Raw genomic sequence first — 15,567 nt, 5'->3', positions numbered from 1 at the left:
TATGGAAATATGACGATGATGTGTGCCAGGTCAGGATTAGGAATGAAAGATATATAACATGTGCGTCACTGGATATAGATAATAATGGAAAACTATTGGAAAAGTGTGTATTTACAAGAGCAAGACAGGCCTCTGTCCCAAAGCAGAGCAAAGTGTTGGTGTAGCTAAGAACAGGAAGTCAGGACATACACCGATCAGTCACAACATTAAAACCACTCATCTCGTCACAGTGCAGTGGACTTCTGGGAAACCTTTGTATCAGACACGCCCACCTACGTGGGAACAGCTTGAAAGGTATAAAAAATAGCCCAATGTGTTGACCCAGTGTTGAGACTGTCAAGCGGGTACACCAAGCAACTGTTTGGGGCCCTGTGAAAACATCAGAAAAGGGCCCATCTGGAATATTTTGCACCGACAACCACCTTAAAGGGGAACTACTGTTTTTTTACAACCTGGACCTTATTTCTGGCATAAAATACAGTCGTTTACTCACCCATATAACTTTGGTGTCATTTGCACTCTTTCAGGAGATAATTAGATCAGCGTATATCCATATAGCGGGAGTGACAGGACACCGAGACGCAGCCTCTAAATAACGCATTAGCTGCCGTGAAACTCGTTCATTTCACCAATATTTTGTTATCATACGTTAATGCTAGAGTCCGGAGTTAGCTGTTATCATCATCCGGGGTCTGTAGATTGACCTACAGACCCCGGATGATGTCCTCTGACCTGGATGATGTCATCTGTGAGCATACCTGCGACGGTCGGCTTGTTTACCTGTAATTTCAGCCATGTTGCAAAAAACTAGCAGGATATACGCTGATATAGCGTATCTCCTGAATTATCTCCTGAACGGGTGCAAAAGTGACACAAAACTTATATGGGTGAGTAAAAGATCGTATTTTATGCTAGAAATTAGGTCCAGGTTGTAAAAAACAGTAGTTGCCCTTTAAAGTTATGAAGGTGCTACAGTGCATAACCATACTACACAACCCCTACTTGTGGCCTCATACTGTAGCTACCCTATGACTGATTTCACTATAGTTTATTCTGGGGGGATAACGTACGTATATCTTTGCCTGAGACCCCAGAACCCAGGGTCGCCAATGTCTCAACCCATAGAATCCTACTCCCCCACTACCTACGTCCTGGTGCCACAGGACCCCCTCAGAAGGCTTGCGTCCATTCCTCAATGAGTCTCAAAGCACAATATTAGGCAGGTGGTTTTAACATTGTGTCTGACCGATGTATACTGTGGAGGACCAGCAGGATGGGTTGACCAAGCTCGCAGGGTGTCGAATGGATAGAGCTGGAAATGTGAACTAATACTTTAAACAACCACAGGCTTTTGTCAAGTTTGCACACCAATGGTGTTGCCATGGCACCACTAAACTTACAACTGATCTGACAATACGATCTAGTAAAACTAGAAAGTCCCCAAAGTGACAGTGAAACGAGATTACACTCCATAATTTCATTCAAACCACAAAGATAATCATACAAACGTTGTGCCTTGGGGCTTAATGAGAGCAAAGCAGTGACTGTGTAGCTCAGACCACCAAAGAAAGATTCCAGAGAGCAGTTGTGTTATATTTATTATCACAATAACACAACAATCTGAGTAATTACATGTCATAACAGGGGTATTTGAGTTTCTCTACTGGCATAACAGGTCCTTAACAATACATACAGTACAATACAACCACTAAAGCTACACGGGCCACTACTTCACACAGTATTTTAGAGGACTTCAATATTTAGTTGGAGAATCACGAGCATTTAAATCACCGTCATTACTCGACAACATCTAACTGCATTTACATTGTGCTTCAGTCTCAGACTTCACATCCTAACCTGCGCTGTCGTTTTTTTTTTTTTAATACTGAATACATGAACAAACACACAGGGACAGAGTGTAATAACTGCATGGTAGGCAGCTTAAATAACTGAAATAAGCAGTAAGACATTTTTTTTGTTTTGCACACAATGGCAGGCATAACCGCGAAAGAAGGTACTGTACTCATTCACCTTGTCCACTACAGCAAACAACTGTCACCATGTAATACACGCAGGAAGTCTATTCAGCCTGTTGACAAAAAAAACACGATTCAACATCTGCATTATCTCTAAAATAAAAATAAATAAATAAAAATACAAGACATTCAAAAGCTTTATTCATACTTCCACAAGGAGACAAATCCTTGCATGTTCCTCTAATGGGGAATAAGAAGACTGACTTCATAAAAGGCAGTTCCAAGTTCATAACTATGCGCTTTGTCAAAAGGGTGAGAATACAAAAACACAACTCAGCAACTCTTGTCACAGGAGACATTTGGAGTAATATTCTACGGGGCTGCAGGAAAATGATTTGTATTTTTTTTTTAAAGTGAATACCCAACAGTACCTAAACACACAGTTTTAACAGTTTTGGTGATTTCACAGGAGAGATTTCAGTATTTTTCATTCTTGTGAAATGTGCAGTGCTTATTTAACAAAAGTTGGCATCATGTACTTCTGTGAACCAGTCCGAATGTGGAAATATTTGAACCAATATCTGCTGTGAGTGGGTTGTTTGCTTATGTTGCTAGTCTACTGTTGATCAAATCTGACCAAACTACTCCCACAGCGAAGCGGATTCTACGTTTATTAGGCCTGGTTCAGACTACACAATACTGGCCGATACACGACAGACGACACGTTGGCATCTTTAACAATCTGAGTGATGTGTTTGAAAAGGAGGCGTCAGGTACTGGAGCTGGAATCGAAAATGTGAAAAAACAATGGTATGAATGAGTATGGCTGTCCTATGTGGAAAGAACAACTGTCTCAGTTCATGGCTTCTATTAAGATGACCGTATGGTTATATATCCTTTTGCATCTTTTTTTTTTATTTTGCTATTTTGTGTGTGGTCAGCGTCCCATTGTGGACATTGTGGAAGTGAAGGGGGTGAAGGAAGAGAACATAAAACACACATTAGTCTTTTTGTCAGAAAATTGTGAAGCAGATGTGCTGTCAGTTGTTGTCAACTACATTATATTGTTTTTCCTCATTTTCAGCCCGGAGGACCAAGGTCAACATCCGTCCGTCTGTTTTTGTGCCAGTATTGTGCCGTCTCAACCCATGTTGAGCCTGTTTTGTTAAGAATATTTCAAAAGGATTAGTACAGATTCTAGTTTCCATCGCCGGCCAAGGGATTTGAGAACAGCGCCTAATGAACTGAACCTATTTACTCTCCTATACTCGAGTGTTGACATTCACAAATACATAACTAACAATTTCACTGAAACACCACACAAGATTGTATCTAATGTGTTCCCTCAGGGAATGGGGTCCTATTTCTATACAGTGAACAGACAGATACAGCCAGATGTTAAACGTTACCCTACAGAGACCGGTGATTCACAACACAGCTAAAAGGGTTTTAACCCCTCAGAAATGTCAAGGATTCAAAGTGACTCAAACTTCATCCAAACTAAGATTTGTGTCATTGATTATGTTTTAAATGTTGGAGAAGTTTATCGTCTAGCAATAAAGAATTATCACATCACAACATTCTCCTCAACGGGGGAGGGTGATCAGCACAGAGTCCTGCCAAAACCCAGCCGAAACGGCCATAAACAAAGTCCCTCGTCTTCGATAAAATCCTCTCTCCAAGCTCTCTGAAATGTGAGCTCCTAACGATTCTTTCCTTTTCAAAAGTGTTCATCTTGAAAGCGTGATGTGCTTTGCCTCCAGTCCCTTTTCAGGTGTGACCTTTTATTATCTTTCATGTCATAAAGCAGGAGGGATTTCAAACATTAAACAGCACTGCGCCCGTGGTAGGCTGTTGTTGCTAAAACTTCCATTTGTGCCTCTGCTTGCAGAGCACCATGCTAATAGCAGCCCGCATGCCTCCCTGTGGGCATGTCACTGTACCTGTGCTACACCAGGCCAGTCTGCATGTGGACATGTAGAGGGTAAGGGTGGTAGATGAGCGGGGGCTGGGCTTGAGTGATGAAGTAGCTGTTGTAAATCGGCTCTGTCATGTAAGGAGCCGGCTGATAGAAGCAGGTAACGTTGGCCGTGTTGGGGATGGCGTTCTGTTCGCCCAGCACCCTCAGAGCCAGGACCGTGATCATGTTGAGCGTCTGTCTCCTCTCGTGTCCCATCAGACAAACCGTGCTTTCATCTATCACGCGCCTCAGGGTCATCAAATAGTCGTACTTGCTCGTCTCTTCGTTGCCAACGAAATGGCACTGCAAGTAGGCCTCGATCTTCCTCTGCTGCTCGCTTACGTCCGGGAAGTCGATGAAGAAGCGGGAGCACATGTATCTCTCCAAAGACTTGATCTCTGTCTCGCTGGCTGGCCTGAAGTTCCTCACCAACAGGTCGCTGTATTTCAGCAGGCCCCCTCCCCGGATCTCCTCTGGATTGTGGGTGGCAATGAGGCGTTGGCGGAGGTGATCCATTGCCTGCTCAAAGTCTCCGTACATACACTCTGCTTCCACAGTGATGGTGGGCTCCCCGGACATCCCGCTCCATGAGCAAGGGGCTGTGTGTGCCTGCTCCGGTTTTCGCACATCTACTTGTGAGGCTTTGTCAGCTTCACATGCGTGACTTTGAGTCTTTGAATCAGGAGGCTTCTTTGAGTGTTTCGGCTTAACTGATTGTTCTACAGTTTGACTGGAGCTAGTCCCTTCCTGAGGTGTACTGGCTGGACTGTGTGTGGGAACTATAAGGGTACCTGCACCTTCAGAGTTCTCTGACTTGGATTCAGGTACATTTGAGCCAGGGACTTGCGCGCCCTCGTGCAAAGGAGGTTTAGGTTGAAGTGGTTTCGGTATTTCTATGGGTGGGAACAGCTGCGTTGTAAGGTCTGACAAATCAGTCAGTAAAGACCACTTCTCCGGCTTGCTGATCAACTTCCGAGACATTTTCCTCTGTAATTTTGGTGAGGGACAGGGTTCAGGGACCATGTCCTGTGATGTGTTGCAAGTTTTTTTAGCTGGAGGAGGAAAGGAGAACTCAAGGTGTGAATCTTGAAGACTTGGGGTATTTTCAGTCCTGCAGATTACTGGGTCTGCTTTAAATTGTATAATTTCTTCACAGTGGGCCGTTTCTCTTGGAGCTGGCTTTTCAGTGTGTGTTGTAGGCACAGACTCGGAAGCTTGTGACTCACGTAATTCTTCATTACTCTGTAGTTTTAAACATGCTGTTGTCACAGGATTTGTGGTGTCTGTAAATAAAGTTTTAGGGGATGCAACTAAAGGATAATCACTATGAAACTCTTCTTTCTCTTGTGCATTTTCTTCACAAAGCTCAAACACAATGTCCTCCTCTGAATGCACATCCTCAATGCCGTCCACTTCCTCTTCTTCATGCTGTAAGTCAATTCTGTCAGGTTCTAACACCTGCTCCACTTTTCCATCTGCATGCTTAGCCTCTGCACATGGAAGCTCTTTCTCAAGAAAAAGAGAGACTGCTTCCTCCTGGCACAGACCTTCTCCACCGGTTGGCATTGCGGAATCTTTTACAATATCTTCTGCAACACCCTGAGGATTGCTTGATTGCTCATGCTCTTTGTTTTCATCCTTGTTGTCTCTTTTAGACAAATTCCCAGCATTCAGAGCCAACTTTCCTCCTTGCTTCCTTTCAGTCTCCCAGTAGGACTCCAGCATACGATCTAATATTATCTGGAAGGAGTCCACACTGAACTCAAACTGCCTTCGAAGGGCGCTGACGAATCTGAGCTCCACGGTTTTAGCTCTGTTGTTTGAAAGCGAAATGAGGCTCCACCTGTCGTGCTCGTTGAAAACTTTCACCATCTTTTGCACGTAGGCCTCCTTCATCGTCAGGCAGGTGATCTTCCGTCTGTTAACCCCGCAAGGGAGGAGGTCGCGTAGGCTGCCGAGCACCACCTCCTTTATCACCTGGAAGTCCTCTTGCCGGGGAAGCTCCACTCCAAAAATGATGTCTAAGTCCCTGTAGCCCAGGCCGTTATCCCTCACGAGGACATGGCTGGCAGTCGCTCCATTAAGGCGTATATCTTTAACCTGGATGTCTCTTTCCACCAGCCGATCCTTCACCACACGAATGATATCTTTGGCTCTCACCTGCAGTGTAGGGAAATTCCCTCGTCCATGGATAGGGATTATCTCAGTCAAGACTTTGTCGAGAGCCTGAACTTGCTCGAGGGTCAGGTTGTGGAACCTCTTTTCTGTTTGAAGCTCCATCGTCCTTCCCTGAGAAACAGAGGTCTGACATTTGCATCACATTGTGGCTAATATTTCATAATGACTAGCAGTAATACAGCAAGTAAACATGTAAAAACTCTGGTTTTTCTTCAGTGTCTGTGTGCACACAAATACAATTTTTTTCTTTCCATGTCTGTATCAGACGGATGTAGAACGCTCTACTTGAAAATGAAGGCTTTTATAGACTTGGGATTTGCTCTTTTGTTTATCCTCTCCTCCAGAAAATCTCAGATCTCAAATCTGAAAAATATGATTAGATAATTAGAAATAACAGAGCTAACTCTAACCCGGAGATGATTCATTCTCATTCCCCTCTAGCTCTAGTAAGCACTTATTTTTTTATGAGCTAAATCTGAAATTAAACTATTCAACAGGAAGTGTAACAGGCAGCTTTGAGGACTGAGGACGTCTCCCTGTGATTGGCTTGTCTGCTGTGCAGCCACTAGATGGCCACAGAATTATAACAGATGACAAAGTCAATTGAATGGCATAGCAAGAGCTTAAACGTAAGACACTGGTGACGCACTGTAACTAATTTAATTTTTCCATGTTAAATTACTCTGCACACTTTAGAAATGTCCCCTGTCGGATGAGTAACTACTTTCTATCTACCTGAAGAAGTTTATCTGCAAATAAAAATGTGCTCTCACATTTATTTCTTAAACAGATCACTGGCTACATGACTGTCATAAAAAAACATATGTTTGCTCCACTAATCTAATGCAGAAGACACATTTGTAACATGGAACTGGCTGAGCTTTAAATTAAGAGGAATATTAAGACGCCTCCAATGAGTTCTGAAAGGGACTTTTTTTTCTGACAGGGGTGTACTACATTCCACTGGAATTATGAACGTCATGAGCTGCCTCTCACGCCCTTTTTCTTGCTGGTCACGCTAGATAAACATTGAGCAGACGCCAGGTTGACTTTCCTCCACCATCACGTGTCCATCTGATAGTTACAGGTGACTCACCTGTGTGTCATTGACCAGCTGACAGCTACAGATATAACACGGCCGGTAGATCTATAAGATACGAGCTGGATCTAAGCTCGTCACATTAGACTACATAACGTGGATGTTGATAATCAATATATTTATTCAACAATACAAATAAGAAGAAAAAAAAGAGGAACAACTAAGGGGTAAATAAGGTACGTCATCATTAACGTAGGCTGACTCACTCAGCACAGAGGCAAATGTCACATGTTAAGCCTGTTTCCAAAAAATGCTACAGAGAAGACCTTGTACTGAAAACGTTTAAGTGCACACAAACAGTGTATAAATAGGAAAATGATGCCTATTATTACAGTTTTACCACTGACGGTGCTGCTTGTGCTGCTTCTGTGCATGCGCTGGGCTTATCCTGCAGCTCCATGACACAACCAGCAAATATTTTCTCCAAACAGAATCAAAATCAAGTCAGTGGTGCATGAAATTTAAGGTTTGAGCTAAAGGTATAGTGAATCACTGCAGTTTCCTGAGGCCTGATAATGTGAAAATGCTCTGGACATCAGACTTTAAATTAAATGTAAATGTAATGTACATTATATATTATTCTAAAGAAGCCTTTTTAGATATTTTTTCCCCTTTCATTTAACATTGGTTATACAGCTTGCATAAAGAAAGAAGAAAACACAGGGCTGTCATTGTGAATTAAGCTTGCTGGATACTTTTAAATATATGTTTTATGTCAATAAAAACAGCAAACTCTCTTATTTTATTTTATTTATTTTTATTATTATTTTGACCTGCCCTGGTTATAGGTAATGCTCTGCAACCAGCATCATCTGTTGAGTTCACAGCATGTCAACAGCCCTCTGCATCACCAAGTGTGTGTTAGTATTTGGCGGTCATCGGCGCAAATGCAGCCAGTCAGTGGCAGCAACTTGGGGGGCACAGGGGAAGCACGACCCACAGCAGCCTCTAGTGAATCTCATGGGTTACATCAGCACGGTCCTGCAGCAGGACTGCTCCTCTGCCACTTGGCTTCTTTATAGATAAGACTATATGAGTCATACAGCCACTGAACGAAAGCATCACTCCTTGGCCCTCCTGGATTATTTCCCTGTGCGCAAAAAAACGGCACAAAATGCACCACTTGGAGGTGGCTTTAGGCCCTGACTCATAAAATATTTAATGGTAAGTGGATTGTAACATATTTCAGACTATATAACTGAGCATACAGATAATCGTGATGTGGAAACATACATTTTTTAAGCACTTTAATCTCCAACATTTTACAGAGGCCACTTTTGCTCCTTGATGTTACACTACAACAATTACATGCTGTTCTCTGTACTCAGGTTAAAAACGTGACTGGCATCTGTTTCCTAGTACATTTATGACAGTTGCAGTCCACAAGTTGACAGCCAGTCTAAGTTTATTCCACATTTTAGATGAGAGGGAACAATATATAGAAGGAAAACGCAGAATATCGCTTTGCCAGCATGAGCTATAATAATACAATTTAAAAACTCACCTGTTTGTGGTGATTTTGCAGCAGAAAGTAAAGCCAGAGCAGGCAACAGAAAAACAAACAATGAGGGTTATGTCCGACCCCGTCGGAAAGGTTGATGCTGAAGTTATCGCGGACAGTTTCCGCTCAGCGCAGGAGCACTGTTTCCATGGCAATCAGGCGTCACGAAATTTACGGTAAATCACGACGCTCCGTGTCTCTCCAACTACCAAGTGACAGCCACTCAAGTTTGAAACTAACAGCGCATCTCACGGGCATCCAAACGCTTGCTAACAGTTTGGTAAACTTTGGCTTCTATTGGTGGAGCCAACCCGAGATGTCAGGCTCAACTACCGGCGTGCCACCGCACTGCCGAGCTGTTGCGGGGTGAACATCACATCAGACGGAGTGAGTCATCCTCTCTCCCCGCCGTGATCCACACCGTAAATCTAATCATCAATCAACCGCTTTCGCCGCCCACTACACCGCCAGTGGAACGCCTCATTCACTTTATTCAGCTTGCGTTCCCTCGTTAACCGTGTTATTAAACCAGTGCGTCCCCACAGCAGCATTAAAAGTGTCGTATTTTAATGTTAACGGTTATTTTTTTCTTCTTTTCATTCACATTTTGGGAGGAGGAGGGGGCAGCTCCCTCGTGACGTGTGAATGGAATACCGTCACCACGTGACGGTGACGTCGTTGATATTTTGGTAAGACACCAGGAAGTGCGGAAGAGACGGAGACCGAAACCCAAACGGCGGAAGTTTTACCGACGAGTTTGGTTTTATTTGCCTCGTTTTTGGTGGGCCGTTTTGAAAGGATTCGTTTCGTGTATTTGTTGGATTCCAGAAGAGCCGCGTCAAGATGCCGAGCATGGAAAGTATCCTTTTATAAGAGGGGAGAGGAGAAAGGGAGTGTGGTGTAACGTCAACACTGGGGCTAAAGGAGCGACTATAACACGATACTTTATGACGAGACTGACAAGATTTATGTGTGTCAGACCTCTAAAGCGTTGTTAATGGGCCTGATATCGACAAAAGACATATGTACAACCTTAGTAAATAACCTCAACATGTCCTAATTGATGTAGGCGTCGCAAAACTTGACAGAACAGGGCTAAAGGCCTTGGAAGCTAACGTCTGGTATTACAACAACAGACTCCCTGTTGAACCATAAGTAAGTGGGTTAGCTCATACTCCAAGTATTAAGCTAATCAAAGTGAAGTGTTCAGGATGTCCGGCTATGGTAATAACATGTACTTCGTTTAGTTTACAGGAACTACACTGACATAGGCAAAATAATATAAACTGTAAAGGTACCTGTTACATAACATATATGTGGAATAGCTGTTAATTAAAGACTTGACGGTGATACTATTTAAAACCAACTAAATCTGTTTTAAATAGCAAAACAAACGTCTGTCATTTAAAATGTAAACTGAAGTAAATCCAGATTGTACAGTTAGGTCCTTACTTAAATTAGTATTTGTCAGGTAAAATAATCCAGTAATTATGTATTGCCTCGCAGAGTTTTTCATAATGTTGATATTGATCCATCTGATTTGAGTTTTTGAAGAACTGTTACTAAGATGAATGGTAAACAGGCTACTTGATGTTAGGTGGGAAATCAACTTGTTAGTGCTCTCTTGTGGACAAACTATGTATTGGTGACATTGTTTCTAAAGTACAACATTTCTCTCTTGACATTTCTTGTTTTGTTTTTTACAGCTGCCATGCACTCACTTGCCACTTGCCTGCACTAAATCTGATATTAATGAAGGTTATGGCGTTCATTGTTTGTAACTGAGAAAGCCGGTTTAACTGTGTTTTCATTTTGAAGGCTGTGGTCTGTAGTACTATTGAATTTTGACACGGTTCTATTATTTTGGCAACCCCGTTTTAGTCAGTGGGCTAGGCTCAATAGCAGAAACTCTTCAGCGTGTAATTCAGTCCAGTTTAACAGGACCATACCACACCTTTCAGACGCTGTTTCAACATAAAACGGGACATTATAACCGAACTGAATGGGGATTTAGTGCAGGACTGTTATATTAGTTTCACTAGTGTACCTAATGAATGTATGCATGTATACCATGCAGATACATTTGTAACAAGCAAATATAAGTCATTGGTCGGGTGGATCTATTGTACTGGGCCTACTTTAAACCTGTTTAAGTAAGGAAGTAGGAACATACACCCAATGCTGGATTTCTAACTTAGCAAAGAAGCTATTCTGGAGCCCTGGACTCTCGGGGAGCCCTTAAATGGCCAAGTATAATTTATTTAATTGCAAATTTGCTGAAAATCCTATACGTAAACTCAAGGTACATGTCTGATATAATTTCCCTATTTATTCCTAAATAAAAATCTTATAAATATATGAAATGATTTTAATGTGAGGTCAAGGATTGCTGTCATGTAACTGATAGCAGACATGGACGTAGTTAACAGCGATTGCAAAACCAGTCTGGATCAGTGCACCTCAGATATGTCTGCTTATATTGCACCACTGACATGCGCTTAACTTGTAGGTTGTCAAGACAACATAATGTAAATTAATTCATTAAGATTTGCAAACTTATAACTAAATAGTACACATAGTTTTTGATTGAGTGGTGTAGCCTTGATGAAATACACTTTAACAGGATTTGAAGTGACAAATTAGAAGCAGTGATTTACATACATATTTGTTTATAACTTAAATGTTGTGACTTCCCACTGCCGTTACTCTTGCAACTCTCACTTAAAGCACCTGAGTAACAAAAGCAGTCACGTTTGCTGGTTGGTATCGTTTTGTCTTTAACTTCAAATCCCAGAAAATCTCTTCAACCTGAAGTTCGCTGCCAAAGAACTGCAAAGAAACTCCAAGAAATGTGACAAAGAGGAAAAAGTAGAGAAGGCTAAAGTCAAGAAGGTGAGTATCTCTTCTAGGAGTTTCCAGACTGCTGTTGGCTGTTGAAGATTTTACTGAACCTCTCTGTTTTTATGTCATCTTCAGGCCGTCCAGAAGGGAAACATGGAGGTAGCAAGGATCCACGCAGAGAACGCAATCAGACAGAAGAACCAGTCTGTGAATTTCCTTAGGATGAGCGCTCGGGTAGATGCAGTGGCAGCAAGGGTCCAGACTGCAGTCACAATGAACCAGGTATGAATCATTCTGCCGCCTGTCCAAAATATAAGTCGGAGGCTGAAGACAAGACAAAGCTTGTTTGTTGGCGTTTTAGTGATGTGGTGTTTTTATTTCACAGGTCACAAAATCTATGGCTGGAGTGGTGAAAGGCATGGATGCTACCCTGAAGAGTATGAACCTGGAAAAGGTAGAGGGCCTTACATGTGAACTGATAATAATCTGTTTTTTAGTAAGAACAATGTAATAAAACAATATGTCCTTTTTTTCCAGATTTCGTCTCTCATGGATAAATTTGAACACCAGTTTGAAACTCTGGACGTTCAGACCGCCCAGATGGAGGACACCATGAGCAGCACAACAACTCTCACAACACCACAGGTACCCCTGTCTTTTTCACTCGTGTATTCTTTCATGTTGTCTGGAAGACTTTCAGTGTTAACCTAATAATGTGTAATGTGTGTTTCAGAATCAAGTGGAGTCGTTGCTGCATGAAATGGCTGATGAAGCAGGGTAACTTTGACATTTTGTTTTCCAGCTTTCTCCTTAATTAAATTAAATAATGTGTAGATACTGTAAATAGTGTTTTTTTTAAAATAATGTTATTAAAGCAAAGAGCTTTCATTCTTTTCAATTATTTAATTTGAATGTGTATGTATTAAATGTGGTGTGCGTCATGCTTAGGTTGGACCTGAACATGGAGCTCCCTCAGGGACAGACAGGATCAGTGGGTACCAGCGTGGCTTCTGCAGAACAGGTACACTCACTTTTAACGCCATCTTTGTTGCCACTACACACCTGATCACTCGTTATAACATAGATTAAGTCTTTCTCGCTTAGAATGAGTAGAAAAGATTTTAGAAATGCAACAATAACAATTGAATTTAAGATGTGTGCATCAAACTAAGACTGTAACATTTCTCATCTTCATCTTCCTCACTCCTCCTCATTGCTCTCTTTCTTGTCCAAAGGATGAACTGTCTCAGAGGCTCGCCAAACTCAGAGATCAAATGTAAAGAACGACAGCAGTGGACTGACACTGGAAAGCTGAGCTCTAAACGCCCGTACACTACCGGAATATTACTCCATACACCTTTTATTTACATCCTGTCTTTTCTCCTTTTTACATCTCATGTGTCTGTGGAGGAGCTACAGTATTACTGTTTGTTTCCCACAGGTCACTGCCCCTGTTGGTTCTGTGTACGTAATAACATTACAGCGATTAGAATGATTTCTTTGACAACTTTTTCTAAACTTTGCTGGTAGTGGAAAATATATGTATTTCTTGAATATATATATATTTACCAATAAATAAAGATCTTGTATATCTACTTAAGAACTCCTTGAAGAAACTGAATGGAGCGTGCCCACTATTATCTTGTGTTAATAGGCTGATTTCATATGCTTGTGGATAGAATTCAGGTTTTTGTTCATACCTGCATGATTGCAGACAACATATATGCATTTTTCTCTTCTTGCTATCAGAGTGGGAAAACCCTTGCCCCTTTATTGGTGAGTTCTTGTGTTCATTTATTGTATTTAATTTGATTGATATGTTTGAAGATCCAGGACGATTAGCCTGTGTGTTTTGTCTGGCCATCTTCAGAATTTTGATCTGATTATATGGGAGGGGGCTGAAGTTTAAAATGTAAGTAAACAATAAAATTTTATAATACTTGTATCTCTCTGCCTCTTTGTTAAATGCATTAACTTAATGTTCCAACATTTTTTGTGCTGAAGTATTGACCTATGTCAGAGTTGAAGGGTTGATCAACATTATCAAGGTACCAATATTTAAAGGAAATACATACCGTCTAACTACTGCAGGTCTTCTGTAAAACAAGAATACCAACTGAGACTAAAAGTGCATCCAATAACCAAGCAATATAGGAATTTGGTGCAAATAAGCAACGTGTAGGGCCATGATATAAATATGAACTGTAATTAAAAGATGACGTCTAGTATTTCAGGTGTGGGTGAAGAGTCTCCTTGCTTTTGTGTTTGATTTCTAAATGAGGATTCCTGCGTCATGCCAGTGAAGTCTCTCATTTGCTTTCCAGACAAGTGGTCTAAATTAGCTGCTCTGTTGTGTTGGTATAATATGCTTCTGGAGGACAATCTTCCTTGAAATACCCTTTGAATATTCTGATGTACTGCAGGCAGAAGGAATCCAACACGATGGACTTAAGATAGCAGTGCTTGGAAGAGGCCCCAAATGTTGATCCAGAGAAATCTCAAGACATTTAGTGTGTAGGTTATCATAAAGGTAACCTAGGTGATGGAGCATGTACATCAGGGGTCATCAACCTTTTTGAAACTGAGAGCTACTTTAAGGGTACAGAGTAATACTAAGGGCTACCTTTGATACAAACGTACAGAATAACATAGTCACACAGTTCACCTTTAATAATAATAACGACTAATATGTGTGATGAGGCTGTCTGCTCACGTTAGTGTTGTTATATCATATTGTTGTTAATGAATCCTCACAATAAATATTAGCAATGATTAAATGGTAGAAACCTATTAATTTAAACATGCAACATTTTTCATTATTTTTGTTCCTATAACAATAAGTTTCAACATTTGATCGATCACATCTTTCTCTGACTCATCTATCTTTCTTGACTGCAAGAGACGGAAGCAGGAGCAAGCAGTGTATGTCTGGTTAAAGCATACATGCAGTATATATATATAATAATAATAATAATACATTTTATTTAAAAGCGCTTTTCAAGGTACTCAAAGACACTTTGATTACCTTATATATATATATATATATATGATACAAACAAGACTACATCATTTGTGTACAACAGGTGATGAATAAAGCAAGCAAGACTGATTATTGGTTAAAAGGATGGATAAAGTGGCAGTTAAGTGGCAGGGCCCAAAGAAAAAACTATACAAGACCAGCAGCCACCATAACACTTTCACTGGTTTCCTGTTGTATGCTACTGACTAAGTTAGAGAGGGGTAGTTGAATCAACTGTTACCCTACTGACAAGAATCTAATGCATGTAATCCTTCTGAGGTGACAGTCATGCTAGTTAGTCCTGTACTCTTCAGGTACACCATGCTTTCACCTTCATTTGGCTTGTTTTATTTCATTATTTCCCACTATACTCGTCGTACCCAACTTTACCTTTATTATTTATGATAATTGAAGAATTTTCAACCATCAAAAATCCAATGTCAGTGTTATATGCCTGTGCCCATGTTCTGTGCTTATTCACACCTGCCTAACATTATGCAGAATAATCTATCTTTGTTCTCATCATTTTTTACAGACATGATTTTATATGGTGAAAACATGTGGTCTGTAAAATTACAATAAATATGGATTTCCATTTTTCAGTGGAGCAGATAAAAAGTAACTGCTTAACCGTACATATGCGGAAATACCTAAAGTAATTAGGTGGGATGATTGTGTGTGATTGTTATAAGAAACCTGCCACCCTAACTATAACTATATCATAAAATCATTATTTTTCACAGTTATTAATAGAAAGTTGGACTCTATTTTCAACCCCACCATCACAAGATTCGCCGGCAATCGGCACTTTAACATAAAGTGTTGTAGTCAAGAAAGGGGCGGCTGTGGCTCAGTAGGTAGAGCGGGTTGTCCAAGAACCAGAGGATTAGCGGTTCGATCCCCGGAATGTGCCACATGCCGAAGTGTCCTTGAGCAAGACACTGAACCCCCAGTTGCTCCCAGTGCGTGGCACTGGTGTGTGAATGTGTGTGT

General features: G+C 41.1%; 2 protein-coding genes across 2 annotated transcripts; one reads left to right on the top strand and one right to left on the bottom strand.

Annotated features, from left to right (window-relative positions):
• Window positions 1–3,924: 3,924 nt before the first annotated feature.
• LOC311502131 (terminal nucleotidyltransferase 5D-like) lies at window positions 3,925–7,210 on the bottom strand (the record flags this gene model as incomplete). The annotated part of the gene is made up of 1 exon (XM_084564264.1): window positions 3,925–7,210. Exon 1 carries the CDS (start codon window positions 6,214–6,216, stop codon window positions 3,925–3,927), a length of 2,292 nt encoding a protein of 763 aa, XP_084420390.1. The 5' UTR covers window positions 6,217–7,210.
• Window positions 7,211–9,393: 2,183 nt separating this feature from the next.
• On the top strand, window positions 9,394–13,500 carry chmp1b (charged multivesicular body protein 1B). Its single transcript, XM_084564542.1, has 8 exons — window positions 9,394–9,573; window positions 11,509–11,606; window positions 11,691–11,837; window positions 11,941–12,009; window positions 12,093–12,200; window positions 12,289–12,332; window positions 12,504–12,576; window positions 12,791–13,500. The coding sequence occupies exons 1-8, from the start codon at window positions 9,558–9,560 to the stop codon at window positions 12,833–12,835; spliced, it is 600 nt and encodes a 199-aa protein (XP_084420668.1). The 5' UTR covers window positions 9,394–9,557; the 3' UTR covers window positions 12,836–13,500.
• Window positions 13,501–15,567: the final 2,067 nt, after the last annotated feature.

The sequence above is a fragment of the Chelon labrosus genome (genome assembly GCF_963514085.1).
Source record: "Chelon labrosus genome assembly, chromosome: 17".
NCBI lineage: Eukaryota > Metazoa > Chordata > Actinopteri > Mugiliformes > Mugilidae > Chelon > Chelon labrosus.
Note: the sequence above shows the minus strand (reverse complement) of the source record. Positions and strands in the feature narration are given on the sequence as shown.